This window comes from Parus major, chromosome 19 (assembly GCF_001522545.3).
Source record: "Parus major isolate Abel chromosome 19, Parus_major1.1, whole genome shotgun sequence".
In the NCBI taxonomy this organism is placed as follows: Eukaryota; Metazoa; Chordata; class Aves; order Passeriformes; family Paridae; genus Parus; species Parus major.
Genome location: NC_031787.1, coordinates 5,767,250 through 5,792,738, shown reverse-complemented (window position 1 = coordinate 5,792,738; position 25,489 = coordinate 5,767,250). Strand labels below are relative to the sequence as shown.

Below are 25,489 nucleotides of genomic sequence, written 5' to 3'. Positions count from 1 at the left end.
TGTTTTGTTTTGCTTTTTTTTTTTTTTCTTTTTTTTCCTTTTTAAAGCAACCAGCAAGTGAAGCATTTTTTTAGTTGACTGGCAAAAGACCTGGCATTTGCACAAAAGCTGCAAATGGAAAAGAGCCATCCCCTCCTCCCACCCACTGCATCCCAGCCCAGAAAAATCCCAAACTGTTGGCGGAAGAAAGAAAAAAAAAAAAAAAAAAAAAAAAAAAAACCAAACGCAACAGGGGTGGAGGAGAGGAAGGGGAGGGTGAACAGGTTGGAAAATACCAGGTTTGAGTTAATATTTCCTTGACTTCACACAATTCTTGTGCAAAAAGAAACACCCCCCCCCCCCCAAACAAACAAACAAAAAACCCAAACCCAGAAACATGCTGGAAATAATGAAAACAAATGGAAAGTAATATATAAAATTAAAAATATAAATAGGATGTCTGGCTGACTGGTAGAAGAATAGGTCATTTAGGTTACAAAAAGGAATATACATTCAAGAGGCTCTGAACCCAGTGGGGTAACTGATGTTAAACTTGTGTTAATAGTTAGGCTAGAATTCTCAAGTTTGTCTTTAAAATCTTCACAACACAAGCAAGCTATTTTTAAAAAATATACACTATACACACCTCACACAGCTTCTCCTATCCGTATTACACACGTTACGCTACCCTCCCATCCACTACACCGAGAGGGGGTCCCACAGCCGAGGGGCCTGGGGTGTCCCCCCATCCCGTCTTGACCCCCCGGCCCCGCAGTGGCGGTGGGGCAGCGATGGCTGCAGGGCCGGGCAGGTCACTTGGCCCCTCCACATCTTACCACAACTTTCTCAAGCATTTACAAGTCACCAAAGGGCTGTAGCCCTTTATGTTATACACACTTCACTTTGCAACGTTAATTATTTACATCAGGGCTGCCCCCCCATCTTTTAGCTGTTTCTAGGCAGGTAAAAAAAATGTTCCTGTTCCAAGCAAGCAGGGGGAAGAGCTGTGGGGGGTTAGGAGGGAAGAAAAGCTGAAGAAAGGAAGCGGGTGGTTTGCTTGCCAAAAGCCAAACCCGTATGCGCACATCTGCCTCTCCTTCTCTGATCCTTGAATCCTTACAAGCTCCCATTCCCTACAACCTCCAGGACAACCAGACCCAGAGAGCACGGCCTCACCGGTGCTCAAACTCCTCTGCTCGCAGCTTCCTGGGATGCTTAGCACAGCTATTGACTCACAGGCTTGCCCCTGCCACAGGACAAGGAGCACAGATTCTGACCATTCCTAAGAGCCCACCCCTCACTCAGCAGCAGGTCTTGCAGGGCAAGCCAGCTGCAGTGGGGCAGGGACACCAGGACTCCCCACAAGCCACCACACTGCACCCCAAAGCTCGCCCTTGGCAGCTGCCACTAGCCACAGCTGGGCTCTGCCGGAGCCGTGCAGAGGCAGCGACTGCCGACTTCAGCTTGTCAATAACCCTGTGCTGATTTCTGCACTCTGCTGAGCTCAGAGTTGCCATAGAAATGTGTGATCCTGGCACTAAAAGCAGGCAACAATCTCAAATCAAACTCTTTTTTTTTTTTTTTGTTTTGTTGGTTGTTTTTTTTTTTCCTCCAGTAGATTTAGATGAACTCGGATTTAAGACAAAAGCAGTTGGAAGGGGAAAACCAGATCATTTCTAGAGAGATTGAAAAACATAGTCACAAGCCAGTATTAAACTGCAGCAAAGAACCTGAACTTGGTTCCCATTGAGTTCAGCTCCAGAGCAAGCCTGAAGCCACCACTGTGTCCCTCACACTGCCCTCCATGCGGCACATGACGCCCAGGGGAAGGAGATTCCACACAGCCATCAGGGAAAACCCAGACAGAGGCTGGAAGCCAAAAGCCTTGGGTGAGTGGCCGTTGGCCTCCTCAGCTCGCAATATTTAAGCATAAATTCCTTACAGCATCACTGGACAAGTCTCAGGGATTAGGTGCATGCTGAACTACGACTGGCAATTACAGTAGCTTTTTGCTAGCTGGCACATACTGTATCTATAAATTTTAGTACAAAAACTTAAAAAATACAGAAACTAGGTCAATTTGTTAACTACATATTTACAGATAATTACAATTCTTTTCACTGACAATAATTAAACTAATTGTCAGTGAAAATTCAAACTGTGCATGTTCTGAGGTACCCGTACTCAAGGGTGGGGAGCGGGGCAGGGGGCCGGAGGTGCGAGGTGGGGGAAGTTTCCCCCTGGGGTTTGTTCACATCTGTGGGGGCAACACTCGGCCCTCCTGGTTCCTGGTCTCACTGTGTGCACTCAGAGAAAGCAAGGAGAGCGGGAACTGATACTGGGATCTTATTCTCCCTAGGACATGGCTTAAGGATGTTTTGAGGATGCCAGGCAGGTGCAGAGCCAATGGTCATGTACCAAACTGCCTTCTCCCCCCGCAGGGAGCCTTCAGGTGAAGTGCAAGTATTGAGACCCACAGCTCAGTGGTTAAGGTGCTTGTTTGCCAGCAAATCCGATTTACTAAGTCCCTCTCTAACTGACAAAGGGCTCTCCTTCCTCCGGAGAAGGGGGCAGAGATGCAGCAGGCAGCATCACAGCCCCAGCTGGCTGGACCTCATTGTGCAACAGGAACCTGCATCATCTGCTGCCACCGCTCCCTGGTGGGGTGATATTTACTAAAACCACTAGATCTACCAGGTTTTATCTTCTGGCTGTACACAGCAAGCCCCAACCCTCCAAAGCGCCTCACATATATTCCTCAAAAGACTCTGGCTCAATCTATTCGTAAAAGTGCAAACTCAAACGACCACAGCAGAGGGACAGAGATCAGCATCCCTGTCTGGGCATCCACTGCTCCTCTGTCCTTGGCACGTGGCTGAGCTCACTGCAGGCTAGCACTGGGGTGGGAACATCCTACAGGCAGGAGCACAGCTAGAGACAACACTACTCCTTGGGAAAAGGTAAGAATGACCCAACCAAACCCAAGTATCTTCTAAAAAACACTTGCAAGAGATCTTCCAGAAGGGCCGGGGGGAATATTGCCTCCAAATTCTCTGGTAGCCCAAAGAGAGCCTAGGGTTGGCATTCTGCTGAGCTGGTGGGGCACCCTCAGGGGAAAATCATGACCTGACACATGTGAGAACCGCTTATCCACTGAACTGTCAAATGCCTCCGTAAGATGGGGTCTGTAGAGGACAAAGGAGAAGGTCAGAAGGGTCTTCACAGCTTGAGGAGCTGGTGGTGTCCAGCATGGCACTTGCCCCTCTACTATGAGAAAGACCAGGGCAAGATTTACTCGAACTGCAGAGCAAGCACCCAGGAGAGGAATGAGGCTGTATGCTGCTGGCTGGACTCGAGTGACAAAGCACACAGACCTAAGCAGAATAAAAAATGGACCAAGAGCATCTCTGTGTGTATATATGGATATACAGACCGTACACACACGTGTACTTTACATCTTCCAATTTAGCTTCTCTTCTGCCCCTCCACACAGCCTAAGGACCTCCAGGTATCAGACACACACCAAGGCAGTCAGTGTTCAGAGCTAGCGGCAGCTCCACCTCAGGAATCCCAAAAGCCAGTGCTGGTGCAGCGAGCCAAGACCATGCCAGGCTTGTGATCTTTCGTGGCGAGACGCAGCTGGGGACTCTGAGCTCAGCCTGCTGAGCACTTCACCGGCCCACTCGCCGCGTCCCCAGCAGATCCCTACATGGCCTCCACTGCTTGCCTATCGCTAAACCATCTGGTTTTCTTCTCTGCTGCCTCCTGACTTTCTGGTACCCCCAGGGAGCTCCCTCCTCTCCCTCACAGCACACCCGCAGCAGCAACCTACCCTCTCATGCCCCAGAAAAAGCAAGCTGCAATTAGCAGGGCTGCACTTCAGTGAGAGTTCAGCTCTAGCACAGCCTGTGCCACGTCCATGCCCTCACCCCGAGAGCCCTGCTGAGGGGTTGCTTTTGCTCACAAACGAGAGCGCTAAAGAACAGTAGAACTGAAGTGCCCTGACAGAAATGCACAGCATGAGGTGTGTGTGCACCTATACCCACACACACGTACATACAGAGTATATAAATATATACAAATGAGATACCATATATATATCCAGAGAGATGTGCGTATTGAACAGAGTAATGGTAGACAGTGGTACGATAGGATTTATTGCCTCTCAAGAAATGGCACGTAAGCAGGGTCAAGGGGCTGGGAAGCCTGGAGGCGAGGGGTCCTGGGGGTTTAAACAACAGCACAGCCCCAGGACCACCCCAGCTGCAACCCTGTGCAGGTCACAGCAAGTGTGCAGTGCCCGTTCTTCTGGTGCAGGAGGACTGGGTGGGACACAGAGCAATGCCAACCTGGCCCCAAGCCAGGCAAGTAATGGCTGCAGGGTATTTTTCTGTGGAAAGTTAGGTATCACACCATGTATTTAATTGTTCAACCTCTTTGAAGCTCACAGCCTTGGAGGGAATGCAGGTGAAACAGAGCTGTGGCCTCCATTTCAGTGCTGCATCCAAGGAAGAATGCATGTAACATTCAACATTGAAGGGAGAGGTGGCTGCTGGCTCCCTGGGACCATGGAAAACAAGGAAAATGTGGTCCCTTTCACTGATTTTAGGTAAAATCAAAGGAAATTTGAATCAGAAAGAGGTAAAAATGCTGGCTACTGTTTTTTCCATCTCTGGGCTAAGCTACACCAGAACTTCAGGTCTTTGCAGAGAGGAGAGAAAAATAACCACAGAAAAGAGATTTCAGGGGTCAAGCTGGTGATTTGAAAATACTGCAATAAAGTCTGCAAAGTAGTCCACACAGAAGAGTTCCCCAGTGTTAAATATGAACATAAGAGATGCAAGAGAACATCTTTGCTGAGGTACTGGAGTAGTTTCCACAATTTACAGATTACAGTAATTTTAAAACCAAAGTTAGGGCATGACTGCAATGAACGCAACATGGAGCAATTGGCCTCACTTTTTAAAACACTACCTCCAAAAATAAAGAGTTTGCAAACTGATTCAGAGAGTGTTTGCATCTCTCTAGTGCACAGTTGTTCATGTATCCCAGAAATAAACCTGAGATACATTAAAATTCTCGGCACCAAGGGCCTCCTCAAATACCACCAAGGCACAGCCTGACCCTGGGTTCCTCTGGCTACATCTGTGTAATGAGGTGCTTCCTTTTGAGATCAGGCAGTTTTGGGACAGCTTTTCTTCCACCACATACACACAGGGACACACACATTTAGACCAGTTGATCTGAATCAGTTTTTGCAAACTATTTTAATTAAAATATTAACTTGTTGGAATAGTCCAGGTCTGCACATGATATACATGTAAAAATGGTTACTACACAATTCTTTTTGAATACAAAAAAGCCAATATGGGATAGCCATCATCTGGATTCAGCATTCAGTCATGCTTGACATTACACAAAGAGATGTGTTGAGAGAATTCTGTTGAAGTAGCTCAATTTAAGCCAGAGACTTTGACCAAATTCAAACCGTAACAGAAGCAGAAGAAAACCCACTGAACTTGCAGGTAAAGCCTGTCCCCACTGTAGCTGCTGCTGTTTGGGATAGAGGAGCTGAACTCAAAATGCTGTGTTAGCACCATGGTCTGGGCACACCCTCCACACTCACATGGTGAAACCCAATACAATTTTGGCCTTTCATTTTGGTTTTGTCTCTCCTTCCAAAACAAGGAAAACACAGGTACGTTTCCTAAATGAGTTTTGCTGCATTTCAACAACACTGCAATACAAAAGAGTGACCCCAAAACGTCCAATTCCACATAAAAACATAGCAGAGGAAAGGACAGGACAGTTCAGTCACCACTTGCCCCCAGGAGCATCCAGAGGCACTTCCATGGGACCCACACCTCATCCCAGGCTTCTGCCAACTGTTAGTATTACAAAACTCCTTACTAAAGTACTGCTCAAACATGTTTTGGTAGAGTTTCCATATTCAATTAGAGTGATACACAACGTCAAGATGCTAGAAATCCCAGCTGGATTCACTGGACACTGGCAGAGTTAAGGACTGGGAGTGGATGTTAATTTAGCTAATGAAAGAAAGCCGCCCTGTCAAGTACTGAACAGCAGCGAGACACTATTTACTATATAAATATGTCACATGGACAAACACATTCGGAAAACCTCGCTTTTGAGCCCTATAAACATATTAAAGGCAAATCCTAGAGTTAGCAGCTAGTGTTTTCTTCAAGATGATTAGTGTGCAAGGAAAAGCATTTACAATGAACCCTGGCTGGTCAGTCCCCAAGATGGAAATCTTTGCCTCAAACCAAACTTTATCTACCTGCTCTTCCCACAATCCTGGCTGACCCAGACCGTCCTGGCACTGGCACGAGAGCATGGGGGCATCTCTGGTTCCCAGAACTAAGGGATGATACAATGCCACAAAGTCATTCAGTTATGAGACTCCCTGACCTTTTATCACTGTATGGATTTCACAACCTCCTCTGCTTCCTTTCAGTAGTACAGCAGCTCCAATGAGCCCTCTGGAAGTAGTGCCTTCTCACATGGTGTGATACGCTGCCAAAATATCACAGCATCTCAAGGGACTGTAGAAGTTGTAAAGTATTGCAGCAAAGAAAATAATAAAAAAGGAGCCTCACATGCAGCAAGATCTACAGTGGTGATGTGGGTTAGTCATCAGCTGGGAAAGAGTCATTGGCTCAGCTCCTCCTGGTACACCATGGCAACTAAACATTTCAACAGTTGGCTACACGCTACATGTAAACAGGAAATTGCAACAAGCCAAAAAGGTAATAAATTGGTGGATGTAGTGTAATAATGAAAAACCCGATCAATGGCATTTTGTGACTATGGCATCCTTCAAAACACCTCTGGCATTTGAGACTGATTGGCTGAAAGTCTAAACATTTCTGAATGGAGCAAAAACGACTACGCTGGGCTCCAAGAATTATTCTGATGCTTAGCTAAAATGAGATGTCACAGTATTAGCTGTACAAGTGCATTACTTACGCTCCTCTGCCCAACCTCATCTGAGCTACCAGCAGCACAGTCAGGGAGTGCCAAAGCAGACAGACAATTTCAAACATTCCTAGCCTGTTCCCTCCAGACAGGTTTACGTACAGAGTTCTCGGGAAGCTGACCAGTGCCTTCTGAGAGAACATCACTTCTTACACGACACGGAGCGGGCACTTGGGTAGAAGGGCCCTGTTGAGCCCTGGTGTCTCTTGGCCTTTCTTCTCACCTTCTTCCTCACCTACAACTCTTTGAAAATGCCTCTTGGCAGAGGCAATACCCTAGAAATTTATCCAATTTAATGACAAATAAAAATGGAACAGATGATCCAGCTGTTCCTCCCCTGGATGTTGATTTAAAGGCAGCTCGCCTGGTTTTTGCAGGGTGGCAGATCGAAATTTATGGACATGGGAGGAGGTCTCCATTCTCCCTCAGACTTCCTACATGGATGATACGATGAGGGCAGTCTGAGGCCCTTCTGTCCTGTCAGTGTGATGACCACCAGCCAACTCTTCTGACTAATTGCATATATTTCTCAGATGCTCTCCCAAGACCCCTCCAAAAAGTAAAAAAAACAAACAAACAAACAAGAAAACCAACAACAAAACAAAAATCCAAAAACCACCCCCCAAACCCTGCAGCCAAATACTATGACATCCCAGTTAGTAAACACAAAACGTAATGCTTTACAAAATGAATACAATATTCCATGTGCACCCAGCTTCCACACGTCAGCACCGCACTGAGGAGGCTGCTGGGCTGGTGTCTGTAGGCAGTTTCTGTTGGCAGACAGCTCCAGTGGAATTGCCACCCTCAGTTATTGTTTAAGTTATGTATAAGACATGTGTGAACCATTGGATATTTGTGAAGTAACACTTGTGCTCCTGCTCATGCCCTGCTCCGTCCGTCCCCCAGAAGCTGTCCGCCTCAGAGCCTGGGGGCTGTTGCGGACCCCTATAGCACTACTTCGAGGTACCCCCTGCATGGGCCCCGAGGGGTGACCCCATGGCTGGGGTCCACCTTGCATTGGATGGCCCCAAGCTTGTGGTGGGCCACCCATGGGATGACCCCAGTGAGGTCCTGCACCCCCAGTAGGATTGTGGGACCAGCCAGAAGCTCCCGGGTAGCTGTGGCTGAACGCCTCGGGGGAGAGATTAGAAAGAACCATATTACTAAAACCTAGCCTCATGCTTTCTGAGTCAAAGGCTTCGATCTCGCGAGCTTGACGCTCCAGCAGGCTTCGTATCCGCTCGGTGCGCTCGTTCTGCAACGCCAGCATCTCCTCCTCAATCTAGGAAGGAAAAAAAGAGAGTCTGTAGCAGTAGGACAGGCACAGCCTCTGGAGGACCTGTAACAGCTACTGAGTGACTTTCTCCTTGTGTTTGTGCAGGAAACTGGCTCTAGATCAGATGTCCAAGGACATGCAGTCTGTTCTGAATACAAAAAGGTGGATTTTTTAAGGGTTAAGTCTCAAAGACTCACACAGGCCAAAGCATGGTGAGCACCAGTTGGAGGGTGCTGGTCCCTGTTCCCTGATGGATACTCAAATCAAATCCAATGTTTGCACTGATACCAACAGCTTGACATAGATTCATCTTTTAAGATGCAGCCAAGTCTACTGCTCCATAGAAACCTACTGGGAAAGCTCCTTCAGGTACAGCCTGCTAACACAGCTTAGGATGACCTTCACTGTTTCTAGCTGAATCTGATGATGATTATGATGATGACTGCTGTTTTCTCCAGGACTCAATGCACAAGCCCACATTCAGCTTCCTCTCTAATGTTCACTGGCCAGATTTTCTTAGCTCATTTATTTATCACCTCCTGTCTTCCTAATTTGGTTTTCTCATATTTCACTACCCTAATACTTTCTCTGGGGTGTGTGGCTGAAGGACATAGGCAGTGCTGTTTGAGTTGTGTGGCAGATTATTAGCTAGATGATATGCAAGCTGGCAACTCCAATTTCTCCCCCATAACACTGTCCCAAATTGGTTTCCAAGACTGCTTTGTTAGGGGCACTGGGATCAGCACTTCAAGTACTGAAGACACAGGACTACAGCCTCCTGACACCCATCAGACAGGGATGAAAGCCTTTCTTATTGAAATCTTTGCAGTTAGGTGGAGAACCAAAACCCATTATCTTCTTGCTAGCACTGAAAAAGCTTCTTTTGGCCTCAGTGAAAAAGACCAAATGGAGAAAAAGCAGCAGCCAAGACTTTCAGCACAGCTCACTGCATCTCCCTGCTGTCAGCAGCAACATGGCCAAGAGGTGTTATCTGGGTCTGTGCTGAAGGAACCAGGCAGAGCCTTGTACTTGTAAGCATTCTCTTGCCTGAGTCAGGGAATATGCAAAGCAATTTCATCTGGAATTGAGGAAACAATCTGCTCCAGCATGAGTCATCTCCTGAGCCATTTGGGGCTTTCAGAAACTCCTTCTCCATTTGCCTGTTACTCTAAGTGAGTGACAGACTCTGCACTGAGCAGTCCTGCTCACTATTCCTGCTGAAAGCCACAAAGGCAGCAGAGGAAGAAAGTGCCTTCTCTAACATCAGCTCTTTAAAATATTCTACTTGTTTTTCCCCTGTCCTGCTAGCTAAGTAAATCCTCCTTTTTCAGTGTCTTCAGCATGCCACTGTTTTCAGTCTCAGTGACAGTGTTACACACAGGACTTGCTGCAACTGAACTTCACTGAAAGGCCTGACACTTTGTTAAAGTGACATCACTCAAACCACTCTGCAAATCAAGTGTCTGAGGCATGTGGGAAGGAAATGACTAAATCTGAACTCTTTTAAAAAAGACACTCTTGGGACATGCTCATTGCTGGTGCAACACAAACAACATTTCACATGTTCAGTGGGGCTTGGCTGCTCCCTCCTTACTCCAGGGTTGGACATGACACACATGCTCTGGTGAGTTATGGTGATGGGCACCACCAAAAGTAAAGAGCAGCCTGCTGAAAAGGAAGCCAATTTCTAAGCATACACTAACTTCTGGAATCTGGTTTATAATTGAACACCAGGGACTGACTTTGCCACAGGCTACACATTTATTTGTGCATATAAATGCAGACATTCATCTTGTGCACATACCTGCCCTTTCTCTGGCTGCCAGCTTCAGTTAGCACATGCCAGCAAACACCAGGTGACATCGCTGAGGGACCCACACCAGAACACTCCCAACTCTTAGTTCTTACAAAAATAGAGTATCACCTCTCCTCCCAAAAAATACCCCTGTAAAAGAACGACGTGTCTGCCTCTGGACCCATATGTTTGCCCTTGAGTCACTGCCAAGTGACTGGAACCCCACCAAGGTCTCATTGCTGGTGCATGACTTGTGATTTTCATGTGCCAAAACTGCACATATTGCTAGAGGAACCTATGAAAGCTGAAGCACCACCAATTTTTTTTGCTCTTCTTAGGCAACATAGGGACACAAACATAGAGAAAATTATGCTAGGAGATATTTTTATCTGTTTTTCCTCTCTGTGAAATAGTATTGCTAAGCTTCCTATCCCTGTTACTGATGCCAAATCCTCCACAGGGGTTTTCCATGCACAGAGACTTCAATCCTGGTACACAATGGTAGACTTCTACAGCGTCTTTGAGTTGTTGGCCTCGCTGCAGCTTCTAACACTATCTGCAATATATGCTGCTCCCACAGAGCAGGGAGCACTGGCTCACTGTGGCACTTCCTCCCTGAGCATGAGCTCATGCCACCAGAGGGCAATGCACCTCCAGATAAATCCATACCCGTGCCAGGCTGTGACAGGAGCTGGGACCAAAATAACCAGCAGTGGTGTCTAAAGGCAGCTATTGCACACGAGTGACACACTGGAACTCTGCTTTCACAAATTAATCTATTTTCTGAGAGCAACTGTCTCCCTGCAGAAGACCAAAGCCCGACAGGGCTGTGCTGCCTCCTCGGGGGTGCTCCCTCGGCTGGCCGTAAGGTGGAGCAGCGCTCTGTGGACTACCCCAGCATCCATCTGCTAGCCCCTGGAAGAATTTCAGTGTAAAGAACCTCGACACCACAGAGTAACTGCCCTAATTTAACACTTGCTGATGAACAAAATTGGGAACTGTTGTGTGAACGGCAATGGCTGACACCTATAGGGCAAGTCCAAGGGAAAACAACTGCAGGAGGAAGGCTGACAATGTATTTCCTTCCACCCGTTTTTGGTGCATTTTCCTTCCCTTGGTCTGTGTAGGCCACTCATAATTTACACACACATCTGGCACAGAAAAGCAAACTTCAACAAGGAGCACCCGAATACACATTGCCAACTACAAGCTGACATCTGGGGAGCAGCAGGTGCCCCATGTCTGTGGCTTTGGCTCCTTGAGTTTGCTCATAAGACACATAATTTCATAGGGAAACTGCAGTCCCCATCTTTAGGTTTAGGTCTGCTCTCTGCTGAGCCAATCTCCAGCTCAGAGACAGAGTTCTTTCCCTTCTGTCCAGAGAGGCACTGTCCCCTCTGGCACACTTCAGGCAGCTCTATTCCAGCCAGAAGCTGTTCACACAGGAGGGCTGAGTTGGCAGAAAGTTTAGTCTATGTGTCACTGAGCTTTCAACCCCAGAGAGACAAACACCCAAATGATCTGTGTTACTATATACAGTGAAGTAAGAGCAGCTTCTCTTTCACTAATAAGCAGAATTTAAGATCTGAAATATGGAGTGTGCTTAGGATGCTCCCATGCTCACTTTACCTTCTGCTCCAGGAGGGCCCGGCGGAGGGACACCCTCTGCTCAAGATCACGCAGCTCCCGATCATGCTGGGCTTCTGCCTGCATCTTGATTTTACTCTGATATGCATTCAGCAGCTCCAATTCTTGCTGCAGCTGCATCTTCAGAACCTGGCACTCTGCTTCCTGTGCCTCATCCAAACGCAGCTGGGAAAGACAGACAATGGAGACGTTTCACCATGGGGTAACCACCGCTGACACTCCAGGGGAGGATCGCGGGGAGGGGGAGAATGGGTTGGGACATTGTTTTCTTAGCAATACAATTGGTCTCTATTGTACTTCACTTCGCTGAACAGAGGACCTATAGTGACAAAGACTGGTGACAGTGAGCCCACAGCACTGATGCAAGTGATGCTGATGAGCAGTGGCGCCTCAGGAACCACGATCCACACTGCAGAGACCAGACTGCTGGAGGTGCAAACATCCTCAGCTCTCCTTTTGCTAGAGGCAAAGAGAAGCTCTCTTGCTCTATTCAACTGGATTAACCAATTACCTTTACCCAGGAGACTTAAGTCCACAGTCCTGCCAATGCAGGACTTTGGGCACAAGGATATAATGAAATAAACCTAAAAGCAATATGATACTGAACTTTTAACCTTCCCATCATAAATGAAGCCAGCTACCCTGCCTCACAGCGTTAAATTTGTGCAAAAAGTGATGTGAGCAGGATGCAATATGCAAGAATTGCAAAGAAAAGTGCACATTTAGCTGTAGCAAGGATTTGAAGCATTGCTCATGTGGTCACTCCTTAAAGAAGGAATCTCTTAAAGAAGGAATCACAGAACTTTCACAACACTTTGACCTCAGGTTTACAGTCAAAACTGTGGACTCCTCCATGACTCAATGAGCATCTTCTACCAGTGGCACATGCTTGGGTTGGTATCATCAATAAATCAAAATCTAAATGAGTTAAGACAGCCAGTTGCACACTATGTAATGATGCTCTAACAGGGATGCTTATGTTGCCACATTTCATGCAAAAGCAGTCCTCTGGCCACACAGATGCATCACTTTGCATCTCTACAACAGCAGCTTCAGCTTCAGCCTGCCTGGAGGGGGTGGTGTGTCCTTCCTCTGGGTTTGAACTCTGCTTTCTAAACACAGAGGAAGGACTGTGCAGGGAATGGCATGTGCAGCAAGGAAGCAGAAAGCCTGCTGTCAGGATACAGAGCGGTTAAAATGCAAACATCCCTCTTTGGCTGAGGAACCCTGGGTCCCTCAGAGGCGACTCACAGCTTGTGTAGAGAGCATTTCATTAATGCTGTGATCATACTGCTCAGCCAGGATAGCCAGCTTCCGGGTCTGCTCCTCCTTGAGCCGTTTGAGGACAGCTTTATGTTCACTCTTTGGCGTGGTCTCCAGCAGATGGTTTCTCAGTGCTTTGTACTGTCTGGTTTGGATCTTGCATGTATCCTGAAACTGCTTCTTTATCTGTAGTTCTTTTGACTGGAAAGATGGAGGGGACACAAAGAAAAAACCAGCATGTTTCAAATGAGCAAAATATCCATTCAAATGGATATTTAGGATTACATTAAGGATATGAGTTCAAGAATCCACAAATGTATATTAACATCTACAGTGCAAGGAGGGAAGCAAAATACACAAGAGGCAATGACTACTGCTGCAGCTGCTTTGACACTGCTACTGTGCGAAACAATTACAATACAGACACTTTTATAACAAAGCTCCAGCCTAAATACAGCTGTCTCTGCACAAAGAGCCTCACATTTGCCACTGGACTGGATCCAGTCCTGGGTGTTGCTTTTCAAGAAAAGTTCTTGAGGGACAGGACTAATATTTATTAGCACCAAAAGCCATACTTACACAAGTGTGCTTGTATGGCACATATATATGAACAGTACTTAATGTTATGAAAAGAAGCAGATTTGGTGCATGGGAAAGGATAAGAAAAAAGAACAATGCTTTTTCCATTGAGGGTTTGGTGAATATAAGATGTATTCTAACCCTTGATATTATGAGCCTGGTTTTCACAGAGAAACTCAAACAAGACTAGGTGCTTGTACACCACAAAACAGTAGTATTGTGCTGGTCTAACAAACAAAACAATTCCTCAGTATCACTGGAGGCTTACTGGAGATGGAGGTTTCCTCCCTTTGCACTGGCTAACATCTCTGTATTGTTTAGAGACATAGCTGTGATTGCACACAGGGCTGGGAAACACCAGTCCTGGAAAAGGTATTGGGATCCAGTTTTGCTGTACGACCTTGATGATTTTTTTTTTGTTTTACCTGTCTCCAGAGAAGCTTGTGAGGGTTAACATCTACTAAGTGTTTCAAGATACCGAAAAGGAGGGTGTTCTGGAGTTTTCTGTATCTTTCTATGGGATGGCTGGCTGTGATACTTCCAACAAAGCAAAACCCAGAAGTGATAAGTGATGATGGTTAACTGCGAGATTAACATGGTCAAGTTCATCATGGTAAGAACAAATAAATAAACACAAATCACCAAAATCAAACACGAGGGCCTTCTCATTGTTAGGCATCATGCCAAATACTGAAGCACTAAAGGCAAAAACAGAGCACAGGACAAGATTCCTGTTGGAGTAAGTTGGAGGAGCTCTGGGATCTGAACCAGTGAGGCAGATCTCTGTGCATGGCCACATCAGCCCCTCCACTGCCTACCCCTGGCACTAACTCAGAGCTCAGCTGGCAAGGGCTGCACAGCACCTGCAGCCACCTCAAAAGGTGCAGTGGGATCAAACATCACAGCCAGCCCAAGCACACTTTGCTGCATAAAACAGCAACATTTTGTTAACCTGATGCAGAGAACAGGACAAATTTGGTTTTCATTCAAATCAAAACATGTATCATGAAGAGGAATGCATCACTTTTAACCTTTCTAAATTTCACAGAAAGTTATTTCCTTCCAGGAAACCTTTAAGGTTGTTTCTTGCTGCCCTTAAGGGAAGTGTCAGGAGGTTGCACATTCCCATCAGGGACCTGGTCATAGCAAAACACACTATCAACCTATTTTGTCTTAATTTTCTGTGAAGTCTTGCTTGGACACTAGACTGTTTACAGCCTCCCAGTCCAGAGGCTTTAACAACAGGAAACAGAAGGGAGGGGTAAGATTTCCAGTCAGACTTCTGACAAGATCATTTTGACCTAGTATTGTGAAATACCAGCAAGACGGTATTTGCATCACAATTAACACACTCGAAATAATAACAGCCGTTTTCACTGAAGGGTGAATTCTAGTTATGGGTCCTTCTGGTGCTGTCATAGAACAGACACTGACCGTTAAAAACCTGCTTCCAGGACAAAGGGCCTCACTAAATAACAAAGGGAAAGCCTGAAATGTGCCCTTGAGGGAAAACTGTTGCTGGGGAGAGAAACTGAACAAATGGTCAAATTATCTATTCAATTAAGAATACTCGCCTGCATTAGTCAGAAGCAGGAGAAGGAGTTAATGCTAGAGAACAGCCTCGATAAAGAGGGGATTGTGTTACAAACCCAACGGTTTTCCACGGGCTGCACTGTTAGCACTGCATGTATGCAAAGGTGCGAGATTGACAGCTCAAGCCTGAAATCCTTCACTAATCACAGAACAGCCATGCAAAGCAAAGTGCAAGATTTCCATGCTCCCTGCAAAACACTCCAGCCCTGTCCTCCCTGGAAAAAGGAAGGGGTTGGAGAATCTGCAGAGGTGAGAGGGCAGCCAAGCCCCTGCAGCACAGAAGTACCACAGATCCTGGCAGCAGCCAGGGAAGGAGAATGGACATGCTGCCCACTCGTGTTTGCATCACATCACCTTGGGGAGGCAGAACTCATTCATGCTAATCTCAGAAGGATCAACCTAATACAGCTGCTTCAGTTTTATTCAGCTCAGAGTGCAGCACAGCTTCCCTGTGAAGTCATCTGCTATTTATACACTATATCCTTGGAGATTCTCAACAGTCATCAGATGGTCCCTTGTTCTCACAAGCCAGGTTCTCACTATTTAATATTATTCTAATATTGACAAATCAGGTACAATTTTTTCTTTTCTGAAGTCCTGTTTTCAAGTTGGTTATTTTCTCTGTAAGAAGATAACTTGCAGGTGGTGAAAACTAAGTCAGATGGAAGAGCAAAGATGTAGAATAACAAAGAAACCCCATGCTCAGTATGCCATACACTCGTTTTGTTACTGGCACAGCTGAACACTGGGTGGAGAGGAGTCTGCCTCCTCAAAGGAAATGTACCAGGCAGCTTTGTGAAAGGCTTTATACTCCCTTCTCAGACACTTCAGAATAGACCACTGGACTTCTTCGGATGAAGCGAAGGCTTAAATGAAAACACTGAAAGCCTCAATCACACAGGCCCCATAATTCTGGTCAGCCACCACAGCTACAAGGGCAGCATGAGAAACCCAGGAGAGACACACAGCAAAGGTCAGTGCCAGGAACTTCCTGAGGACACTGCACTTGGCTGGTGTCTTTCTCTTCCCCACTCCCCACTTACCACCACGCAGCCTTTAATATAAAAACACTAACCAGGTGAGTTAGCCAAGACTGAGAGTGCAGTTCATTTTGATGCACACAGCAACACAAAGCTTTTGGGTTTTGTTTTTAAATTACACTGCTTCATTACAGAAATACTGGTTTTATTTTTGTATATGGGGGAGAGAAGGATCAGAAAATGGTGTAGGAGGGGAGGAAAAAAGTGTACTGCGAACAATAAATGTATTTTAAACAACACCAGAGAGGAGGGGACACTGCTGAGAAGAGCTCTTCAAAGAAAAGGAGGGACTAGTGCTGCTGTGGCCTTCCTGCAATACTCTAACTCTGATCACCAAAGCTATGGTACTCCTCAAGTTAACGAGCTTCCAATCACCTTGGCCCTGCCTACACTGCAAACAGGCTGTAATGGACCACTTTTCCATGGACCACTTTTCCACGGACCACCAGCCTGCACCAGAGCTCCTACATCCCTTAGTACCTTTGGAGTTCCTACATCCCTTAGTACCTTCAGGCTCTTGGGCTGCTGCCGGACTTCCATGACGTGCTTGCGCCGCAGCTCCCGCTCCCGGCGCTTGTTGTACTCCAGCTGGTTGGTGAGCTCGGTCTGGTGCTGGAGCCGGATCAGCTCGCAGCGCATCTTCTGGATGGTGCTGAGATGGCGGAACTCCAGCTCCTGCATGGACTCGTGCTGACGCAGCAGCATGGCGTGCTCCAGGTCCTTCTGTGTCTGCCTTTTGTTTAGCTCCTAGCAGGAGGACAGAGGGAATTATTAGGTTCTTTGTACTTACTTGGATTTCCGTTGACAAAGTGACATTTCACTTTGTTCGCAAGATATTTCTCTTTTTCCAAGGCATCTGAGGACAGACCACAAAGTTTCTTGGTCTTATCAGCAGCAGACAGCAATGCCACCGGTAATTTTTCCTTCCTTGTTTCACTTTTCTTCTTCCTGTTCTAGATGCTCAGCAGGATTCACAGTAAGCATTTTCTGTTAACTGTTGTGTCTGATGACTTTTTGGACCTAACAATTCTTCTGCAGAAGGGCATTAACCTGTACACTGGATGCCACAGGGATTACCAGATGGCACTGCAAATCATCCAACCACTTTTCTACCAAAACACTTTAGATGTGGTAACAAACACTTCTGTTTGATGTGAGTTGGATTGCAGGTACTCCTGTGAGATGCACTTCACAAAGGTGCATCCAGGTCTCATCTCTGCCTGTTCCCTTACCTCCCGAACCAGGTCCTGCTCCAGGTTATGGCGGCCCAGGAGCATCCGTCTCTTGAAGCGGCGACACTCCAGCTCCAAGTACTGCCTCTGACGCCTCAGTAAGTTGGCCTCTTCTTCTGCCTGGAAATGTTGGATATTCTCCTTCTGCTTGGAAAGCCACTCCTGCTTCTCCTTCTTTGGAGTGCTCTGGTTTTCATTCAGCTCCTGATAACCGCAAGGTAATTAATTGTGGAATAATTACGTTAAGTTCCTTGGCCATGAACTGGACAGACCTGACTAATAAACTACTGAACTATATTCTACCCTCTCTTCTCAAGGTTGGGGCCATCTCAGCCTCTTCAAAATTCATCACATCACATAAGAAACACTAAGGAAATACCAGGAGACAAATCACAGAGAAGCAGATTCAACTACAGCTTTTTTTTTGCACTGGCCAAAATACTGGTTTGTGTCCAGAGTTTCCAGACCTATATATTAGCTGAAAATGTCAAAATGAGGGGTTGACACTGAAAACACTTGGAGGTACTGCCACACTGCCTGGCAAACATTAATACAGGCTCCCAAAGGACTGGCAGAAGGAAAGCATTGACATCCTGTTCAAACAGAACTCCAGCCACATGAAGCGCATCAGAATTTTGTGTCTTGCTTGATCAGAGCACATACCCTTTTAGAGTAACTCATCAAGGCAGAGCTGCTCACTGAGATGCCATAACTCACAAAAACAATGTAAAAAAGTTCACAGGTAAAACTTAGAGTTTCCACATTTGTACTACACAGCCTAAAGTATCTTTGGCAAAAGACTCTGCTTGCTTGAATTGCATACTAGGGATGCCCAGGCAGTAATTAAGACTTGTTGTGATACATTTTAACTGAAGTATGAGACAGAACTCCTCTGTATTTCATCAGTGTTTCTAGGTGCTCTGTGATGTACTACCCACTTAGAAAAAGATTCTATGTTATTATAAAGAGCCCACACTACTGTAGTTTTTGTTAGATCTTTCTTGGCTCTGCTGCTCTTTAGCCCTTTTTTCTCCTGGGAAATATCTATCTTTGGGAATATTTCCCTTTGGAGCAAGTTCCAGAGTTGTGTCACACAAGTTGATGGTTAAGCATTAAATAGTTCTTTCTAATAATTATTTATAGTGCTTACAGTTTCAGTCACTCCAAAAAAAGAATCAGGAAGTTTGATTCTACAGTTTCTCTGCATTTTGCAGAGATCTCAAGTTTCACTAAAATGCAATTATTATTAAATAATTACACAGCTTTCTCCATTAAAATTAATAGTGCTTTACAGGTATTTTCCTTACAAAAAATGCAGATCATCTTTACTGCTCTGTTCTCCTACTCCTGTACAAGAATATCATTAAGTGATAAGAAACTTAACTAACTGCTGCAGGGAATAGCCACTACCTGTAACAACAATGTTCATAAACTACCTTTTTTCATTCCTTAGGATTACCAAATTTGCATGTTTCTGTCTAAAAACAGTATTAACCAATGGAGAGGTTTGTACTTTCACAAGACAAAGAGTACCGATAACTAACTAAATAAATTCTCTTACTCAAAGGTCAAAGTTATGAAGCAAACAGAGTGCACACAGGACTCTGCTCATGAAATGTAGAGCTCACTGCAATCCTGTGGAAGATCTGTGGTGCACAGTGTCACTTATTTTCCTGTGTTCACCCCTCTCACACCCTATCACACATTTCTCATTGGAGATGAGTTACCTCTTTCAGCTGCTCTTTACGGAGTTTATATTCTCTCTTCTGGGACTCCAGGAAACTGTTCAATTCTTTTTTCTGTTGGGCCTGAATATGCTGTTGAAACTTCTTTTCTTCATTGGCCATCACTTTAGCCTACAGCAAATCCAGCAGCAAGTCAGAGTCCCAATGGATTACAGCTCATGTCCAATTTCAGCCTCAAGGCCCAGAACTCATGGTAGTCACCACAATATTCACCATGCCTCTGGACAAGTCCAAGTCAGAGGAGCTTGTCCTCACTCTCTCCTCATTCCTCATCCCATCAAGGCACCCAACAGAGTACTCCTCCAGTACCACATTCCCTCAGCCCAGTTGTTCAGCTAATCTTGCCTAATATAGTCAAAACCTTATGATAAACTATATCCTCAGCCTTCCGCTGAGAGATCAGAGATGAACAAAAACCAATAATAATTGCTGTAGGCAGCACCACTTCATTATCAATTATTTAAAAGCACAGCCCCCCCATATCCATACACAACTAGACAGTGAACATTTAAGTGTAGCTGGCACATTTCTCTGCAGGCTAATTTTCCTCCACAACACTCAATGGGAGGCAATTATTGACAGCACAGACATGGCAAGAGAGAGGAAAACCCTCACAGTGTTTTTTCTGGGGTCAGAATTCTAACATTCAGTGTAACCCACTGCCGTGAAGGACATACCTTTCCTCTAGTTACATAACCCCTTCGTGTAAGAAGGTGATGTATTAACCTTTTTCTAATTAGCAATTTGCTTGGCTCCTGAAAACAAGAAATCTCAGAGTCCACACTGTCATCTCTGCATCAGTGAGGGGAAGTGGACAATTTAATGTAATTAGCAAACATGGGTTGGTCTGATAAACCATAACCTCCTACCTCTTTTTCCATGGCTGCTTGATGCTTTTTAATTAGCTTTTCCATTTCTGCAGCAAAATTGTTACGCTGTGTTTCAAGATCTTTGTCCAACCTGAGGCGGTGCTCGTCCATCTCTGCCTTCAGTTTATTCTCTAATGCCATCAGTTGCTTCTGGTGCTGCCTTCTCATACGTTTATAGCCAGACATCTGCTCTCGGAGCTCTGAGTCTTGCTCATGTTCCTGCATTTGCCTTGTCACCTAGGAAGATAACCGCATCGGGCCAGGGGAAGTTAATGCTGCTTAATCTGCTTTTCAGCAATCTTCAAACCACAAAAGAAAGTGATTCAGTTAAGAAATATGATTTTGTTGTAAAGAAAAGCACACATCCTAATGGCAGCAGAGCAGATTAAAAACTCAATTCTACTATAAGAGATAAGCTTACATGGGCTTCAGTAAAAAAACAGTACAATTGTTATAAAGCTGGTACTAAATAATGGCCTTTTAGCCTAATACAATGAGGGTGGATACATATACACACACACACAAAAATATTCATAATATGCATATGAAAATAAAACCCAGCTTATTATTATAAATGGTTTCCTATATTCTACATTGGATTTGATACTATTTAATATACACAAATTACATTTGCCCAGGTGTGTCACTGAAGCTTTTATTAACTGACGCTGTATTATTTCAGTGACAGTATCTGAGCCAATGAAGATAGCTCATATTCTGGTGATATTCTGAAAGCTCTGAGAAGTTGCAGAGAGCTGTGTTCAAAGCACCCCCTCCTGCAGAGCTCTCCCCACACCAACCCTTCACGTACCAGCGATGCTGTGCGTATGGTAGCAAAGTGCTCTCGGTTGCGATAATGAGACTTGTGGCGAGATACTTGGGGAGGAGACTGGGGTTCTGATGCCCTTGTCCGAGGGTCTGACTCCTCTCTGTAGTTCTCTTCCTCCTTATCAGCAAATATTAATGTCAGAGAATAAAAAGAAACTGTGTTACTAAAGATTTTTAATTTCGGTCTTTTTATTTAAAAGGAAGAAAAAAGCATTTTATATTCATCAGCTCTGAGAAGGTATACACTGCAAAAGGGGTTCTGATCTACAACCTTTGCTTTCAGAAATTTCATCATGAATTTTTATTACTAAGAGGAAGACTACTAATTAAAGCTGAAAATGAGAAAAAAAAAATTAAAACTGAAAGCTGAGTTCAACAGTTTACTTCAACAAAACATAAAAGCTCTGAGATTTTATCAAGTCTGAAAGACAAAAACAGCATCTTTGTAGCTCTGAAAGACAGAGGAAGATTTTCATTACACCCACTGCAGAAATACCTCAAAGCAAATTTTAAAATTTGTCATGGTGTATTCCACATTCTTATTTTGAGTTTGTCATTCATTACAGAGCGATTACTAGTTAGATATGATACACTAATTAACTCCCTGAGGAAATACCTGTGTCTTTGTTGCATATCTGGGCAAAGAACAAGAGACATTCTAGCCACGCCTATCATTAGCCATGGAAATGGCAGTGCTTTGAGCAAATGAGTGATAACTCCTCCATGGCAAGAGCAGTCCAGCTCAGAGGGCACTCCCCAGCCCACCCTTCATCTGGCAGAGGGAAAGCAGGGAAGTGGTTTCTGCTGCATTTTTTTCCCCTACACTTTATTCATTAACAAAATATTCAAATCAAAATGCTAGGAAGCTGGGTGCTGCAGAACTGATTTCAGCTTCTAGGTCCTGACTTTAAGAATTGTCTAACAAGGAGGTAAAAGGGGGAACTCACACATCCTGTTGTCCCACACGGCAGTGCTATATGCATGTTAAGGATATCCACCAAACAAACCTATTTACAACCTCCAATTCCAGCTCCTCCTGATAAAGCAAACTGCTTTTGAAACAATTCCATTAGTAAAATAATTTTTAGTGAATTAATAAAAATTAACTATCTTCACAGCCATTTTCCCAAGTCTCCAGTGCACACTCATATATTTGGGGCACAATAATATAAACTGCAGGTAATGACTAGGTGAATGGGAACAGCTGACTTCATGCCAACCAAATTCTCTCCCACTTTACACCTTCAAAGTTTAAAGCTCTCCAGTAAGAATCCAGTGCTTACCGGCTTTAAATGAATGACAGAGCTATTTGACATCACGGTGTGGTCCCCCTCCATCATATCCAGCTCGCTCTTATCATCCGAGGCATCTGGAAGACTGTTAACACTACTGCTTTGGCTACTGGCACTGATAGACATACTAGGAATGGACTGATTACTTCCAACACTGTTCACTGTTCCCGTCCTGCCCACACCATGATCTTGTTCCTAGGAGAAAAGAAGTGGAAAGAAAATTCAAACCCATCGCAGTGGTACCTGTGGACACTACGAAATGGAACGCTCACACTATTTCTCTCTAAAGGCATCCACCCACCACGTCATGGCACTTTCCACCCTTCAGGTATTGCCATGAAACGTTTTCCTTGTGGGATGCTGGGGAGAGAAAGAGTCAGGCTTGTCAAGATTAACTGGCTGATGTCAGATTCTTTTCAACAGCGAGCTGTTAACAAGCTGAACTCTATCATGTGTCAGCCACAGCGTGTCACCAGAAGCTGCTGTGATACCAGCATCACCTGAGTGCTCAGCTGGGACCCTGCACCTTGCAGGTTCCCTTCTGTACACGAGAACTGGAATTCAGAGTCTCCATCTCTGAATGGTGGCTGCAGCACTCAACCCATAAAAGAGAAATACATTTCCCTGATAACCTGTTTTTCTTTTCTTCATCTATTTTTTTTTTTAAAAATAAATCAAGTTAAATAAATCTCTATGCCTTAGTTTAGAACAACATTCTCAGTACATATGGTCAAAACAGAGGTCAACTGCAGTTGCTGAAGTGTCCTCATGAAGCCTCAAACAGGCAAAGAAAGCGAGGATTTACAGGACTGGAAGCTGACTGTTCAAGCATGAACACATGGCACAGCTTCTTGTCAGCACTAGGCATCTACCCTGTTTGTCCTCGTTTGTGCCTTGAGGTAGCTTTATTCCAAGCACAAAGAGGGAGACAGTGTTTCCAGCCAGGTGTGTAAACAGCCTCCCTTCGTTTCAGCAATATCTGAATTGTGGTTATTTAAATGACAGTCTCATGGTTTTCTCTGGTTCAGTGACGAAATGCAGCATTTCTCTCACCTCCTCCTCCTCCTGTGTTTCCACTGCAGGGCCATTGTGGGCCTCCTGGAAGAGGAGCTTCTTCATTTTACGATACTGCAGGTTGTCCAGTTCTCTCACGGCATCCTTTGTTCTCTGAATCAGGTCTATTAACACGGTTTCGGGTCGCTCTCGAAGAACAAACATGTGCTGCAGAACACACAGTGAGTGGCCTCTCATACCTCAAATGCACATGCTTTGAGGACACAGTGATGAGCTCTAGTTGGGTTTATTAGCCCTCTTCTTTGCACAGGAGGAGAGCACCTTCACAGCTAACATTGGCATTATTTTTAGACTTCACAATTCAGACAGATTTCAGAATGATTGTACCAAAAAAAAAGGTGTAAAAAACCTAAAAAGAAATGGCATTTTACATGCCATGAAAACTTGCTCACTATAAACTTAGACTTCAGAGACATTACCTACTTGTGCTTTAGTGAGGGAAGAGCAACAAATACCAAATAAAATTTAAAGGTGCTAGACTGGCTAGTATCTTTAACCAAATGTTAATTAACTCATCAGCTAACTCTCAGTGTATAAAACCCTTTTCCTTCTTTAGAAAAGCTTAGAAATCAAATATTCATCACATAGCTCTGAGTCATAAAATAGGCTGTGAACCTTAGAGCCTGGTCCTGGAACAGTTTCCCCATGTTCTGCTCTTCTCTTGGAGATATTCACCACATTTTCTGCAATGGTGGCTACATTTTGCCAATAGGTAAAGCAAGAACTGTCTATGTATGTCAGAAGCAGCTTTTGCAGTCTCCAGATGCAATGTGCTGTGCAAGCATGAGTCATTATTAACATCACCACTACTTTCATTTTGTTGCTTTGGAGAACTGCAATGCTGTTTCCAACATGGCACATTCCCTACCTGTCCCTGTAAAGTGGCATGAAGTGTTTCAGACTATAGTTATGGAAGGAATATGTTCCCAAATGTATTATTTCCATCAATGTGCTCTTTAATTGCAGCACATTGCTCAAAATAAAACCAATCTGTAGAATTCTGAAATGGCAGGACTACACACCCACACCGAAACCTTTCCTGGATAATTGCATTTCCTTTCTGAATAGACAGTTTTCAAAGAGGCACAAGTCCTCAGAGCCATTTTTAGGTAAAAACATGCAAAAAAGGTGCTGATAAAACCTTCATAAATAGCATCCATTTCCCTGCAATGCCAAAAATTTGGAAAAACACTGTTTAGCAGAAACAGGGCCAGCATAAAAAGAAACCCAAAATGTCAAAAGCACTATAAAGAGAATGACAAGTTAGCAAAATTCTGAATGCCACCTGATGCCACAAAGGAAATCCATCAAAGTCATACAAAAAAGCATCTCCAACCCAACTTCTTTGTGAGTTCTGTTCACATGTCAGCTTTTTGCAACAATCTACCCCACTGGCTTTTCTCCAGACTACAGTGAGCAAAGCCAAGTACCTGCAGCATCCAGGAGCACAAATGAAGAATTAAAAAAGAAGCTAAGAAATAAAGCAAGAGAAAGCCTGCAGAATGCTGAGGCTTTTTCATGCCAAGGAAAAATACAGGGAGGAAAAACTGCTTTCTTTTTTTGCCCCCTTTTCCCCAACAGTGGATTTCAGGCACTGTGTAAAGCACACTGGAACATAGAGGGAAGTAACAAAAGGTATTTGTTAGCTAATGCATGGCATCTCTGTCAGGATTAATTATAATCACTGGAAAGATTGAGTTTACAAACTAAAACTCTTGACAAGTCAAGGTGGTCATCCAGTGTAACTTAATGGAGTGACCTTTTATGATGAGAACTCCAAGGCTGGTTTGGAAAGTCACCTGGGGAACACTCTGAGACACTGCAGACAGGCAGAAAAGCCAGGGCTGCCAGCTCAGTACACCCCACAGCACTCGCAGTTCAAACGTGTTTGAGCATCATTAACCATAACCTTGTACAGTAGGTGAGACAGATCATCATCACAGGGCACAGCCCCTTTTAATACCACATGGAAAACAGATAGGATAAGCAAGCCAACCTTCAGAAGCTCCTCTGATGTAGGCCTGTCTTGAGGAATTTTCTGGAGGCAAGAATCTACGAAGTTTCGAAAATAATCAGACCTATGTCAAGGAGAGGGGAAAAAAAAAATCCACCTAAGTTAACGACCCAGTTTAATTTATTAAGAAGTCAAGATCCTCACATCTGCATGCCTGTAGCTCCTAGGCCAAGTACTATGTTTCAATAAACCATAATTAGGAAGTTTTTAACTTTTGAAATTAGTTTACTGCATTTGCTGTTTTCAAAAGACAGTTGTGAG

At 44.7% G+C, this 25,489-nt stretch overlaps 1 protein-coding gene across 2 annotated transcripts in view; it reads right to left on the bottom strand.

Annotated features, from left to right (window-relative positions):
• Positions 1–13: 13 nt before the first annotated feature.
• Positions 14–25,489, bottom strand: part of TAOK1 (TAO kinase 1) — a 39,435-nt gene continuing 13,959 nt past the window's right edge. The window contains exons 9-19 of one of the 2 annotated variants that reach the window (XM_015646672.1): positions 25,211–25,292; positions 23,194–23,361; positions 22,132–22,335; positions 20,832–20,966; positions 20,021–20,257; positions 19,134–19,262; positions 17,407–17,610; positions 16,682–16,921; positions 12,951–13,163; positions 11,682–11,864; positions 14–8,263 (exon numbers count right to left, since the gene is read on the bottom strand). In XM_015646672.1, the coding sequence (XP_015502158.1) occupies positions 7,802–8,263; positions 11,682–11,864; positions 12,951–13,163; positions 16,682–16,921; positions 17,407–17,610; positions 19,134–19,262; positions 20,021–20,257; positions 20,832–20,966; positions 22,132–22,335; positions 23,194–23,361; positions 25,211–25,292 (2,257 nt within the window). In that variant the 3' untranslated portion in view covers positions 14–7,801. The remainder of the gene's footprint in view (positions 8,264–11,681; positions 11,865–12,950; positions 13,164–16,681; positions 16,922–17,406; positions 17,611–19,133; positions 19,263–20,020; positions 20,258–20,831; positions 20,967–22,131; positions 22,336–23,193; positions 23,362–25,210; positions 25,293–25,489) is intronic. The other variant, XM_015646673.1, reaches the window with a different exon arrangement.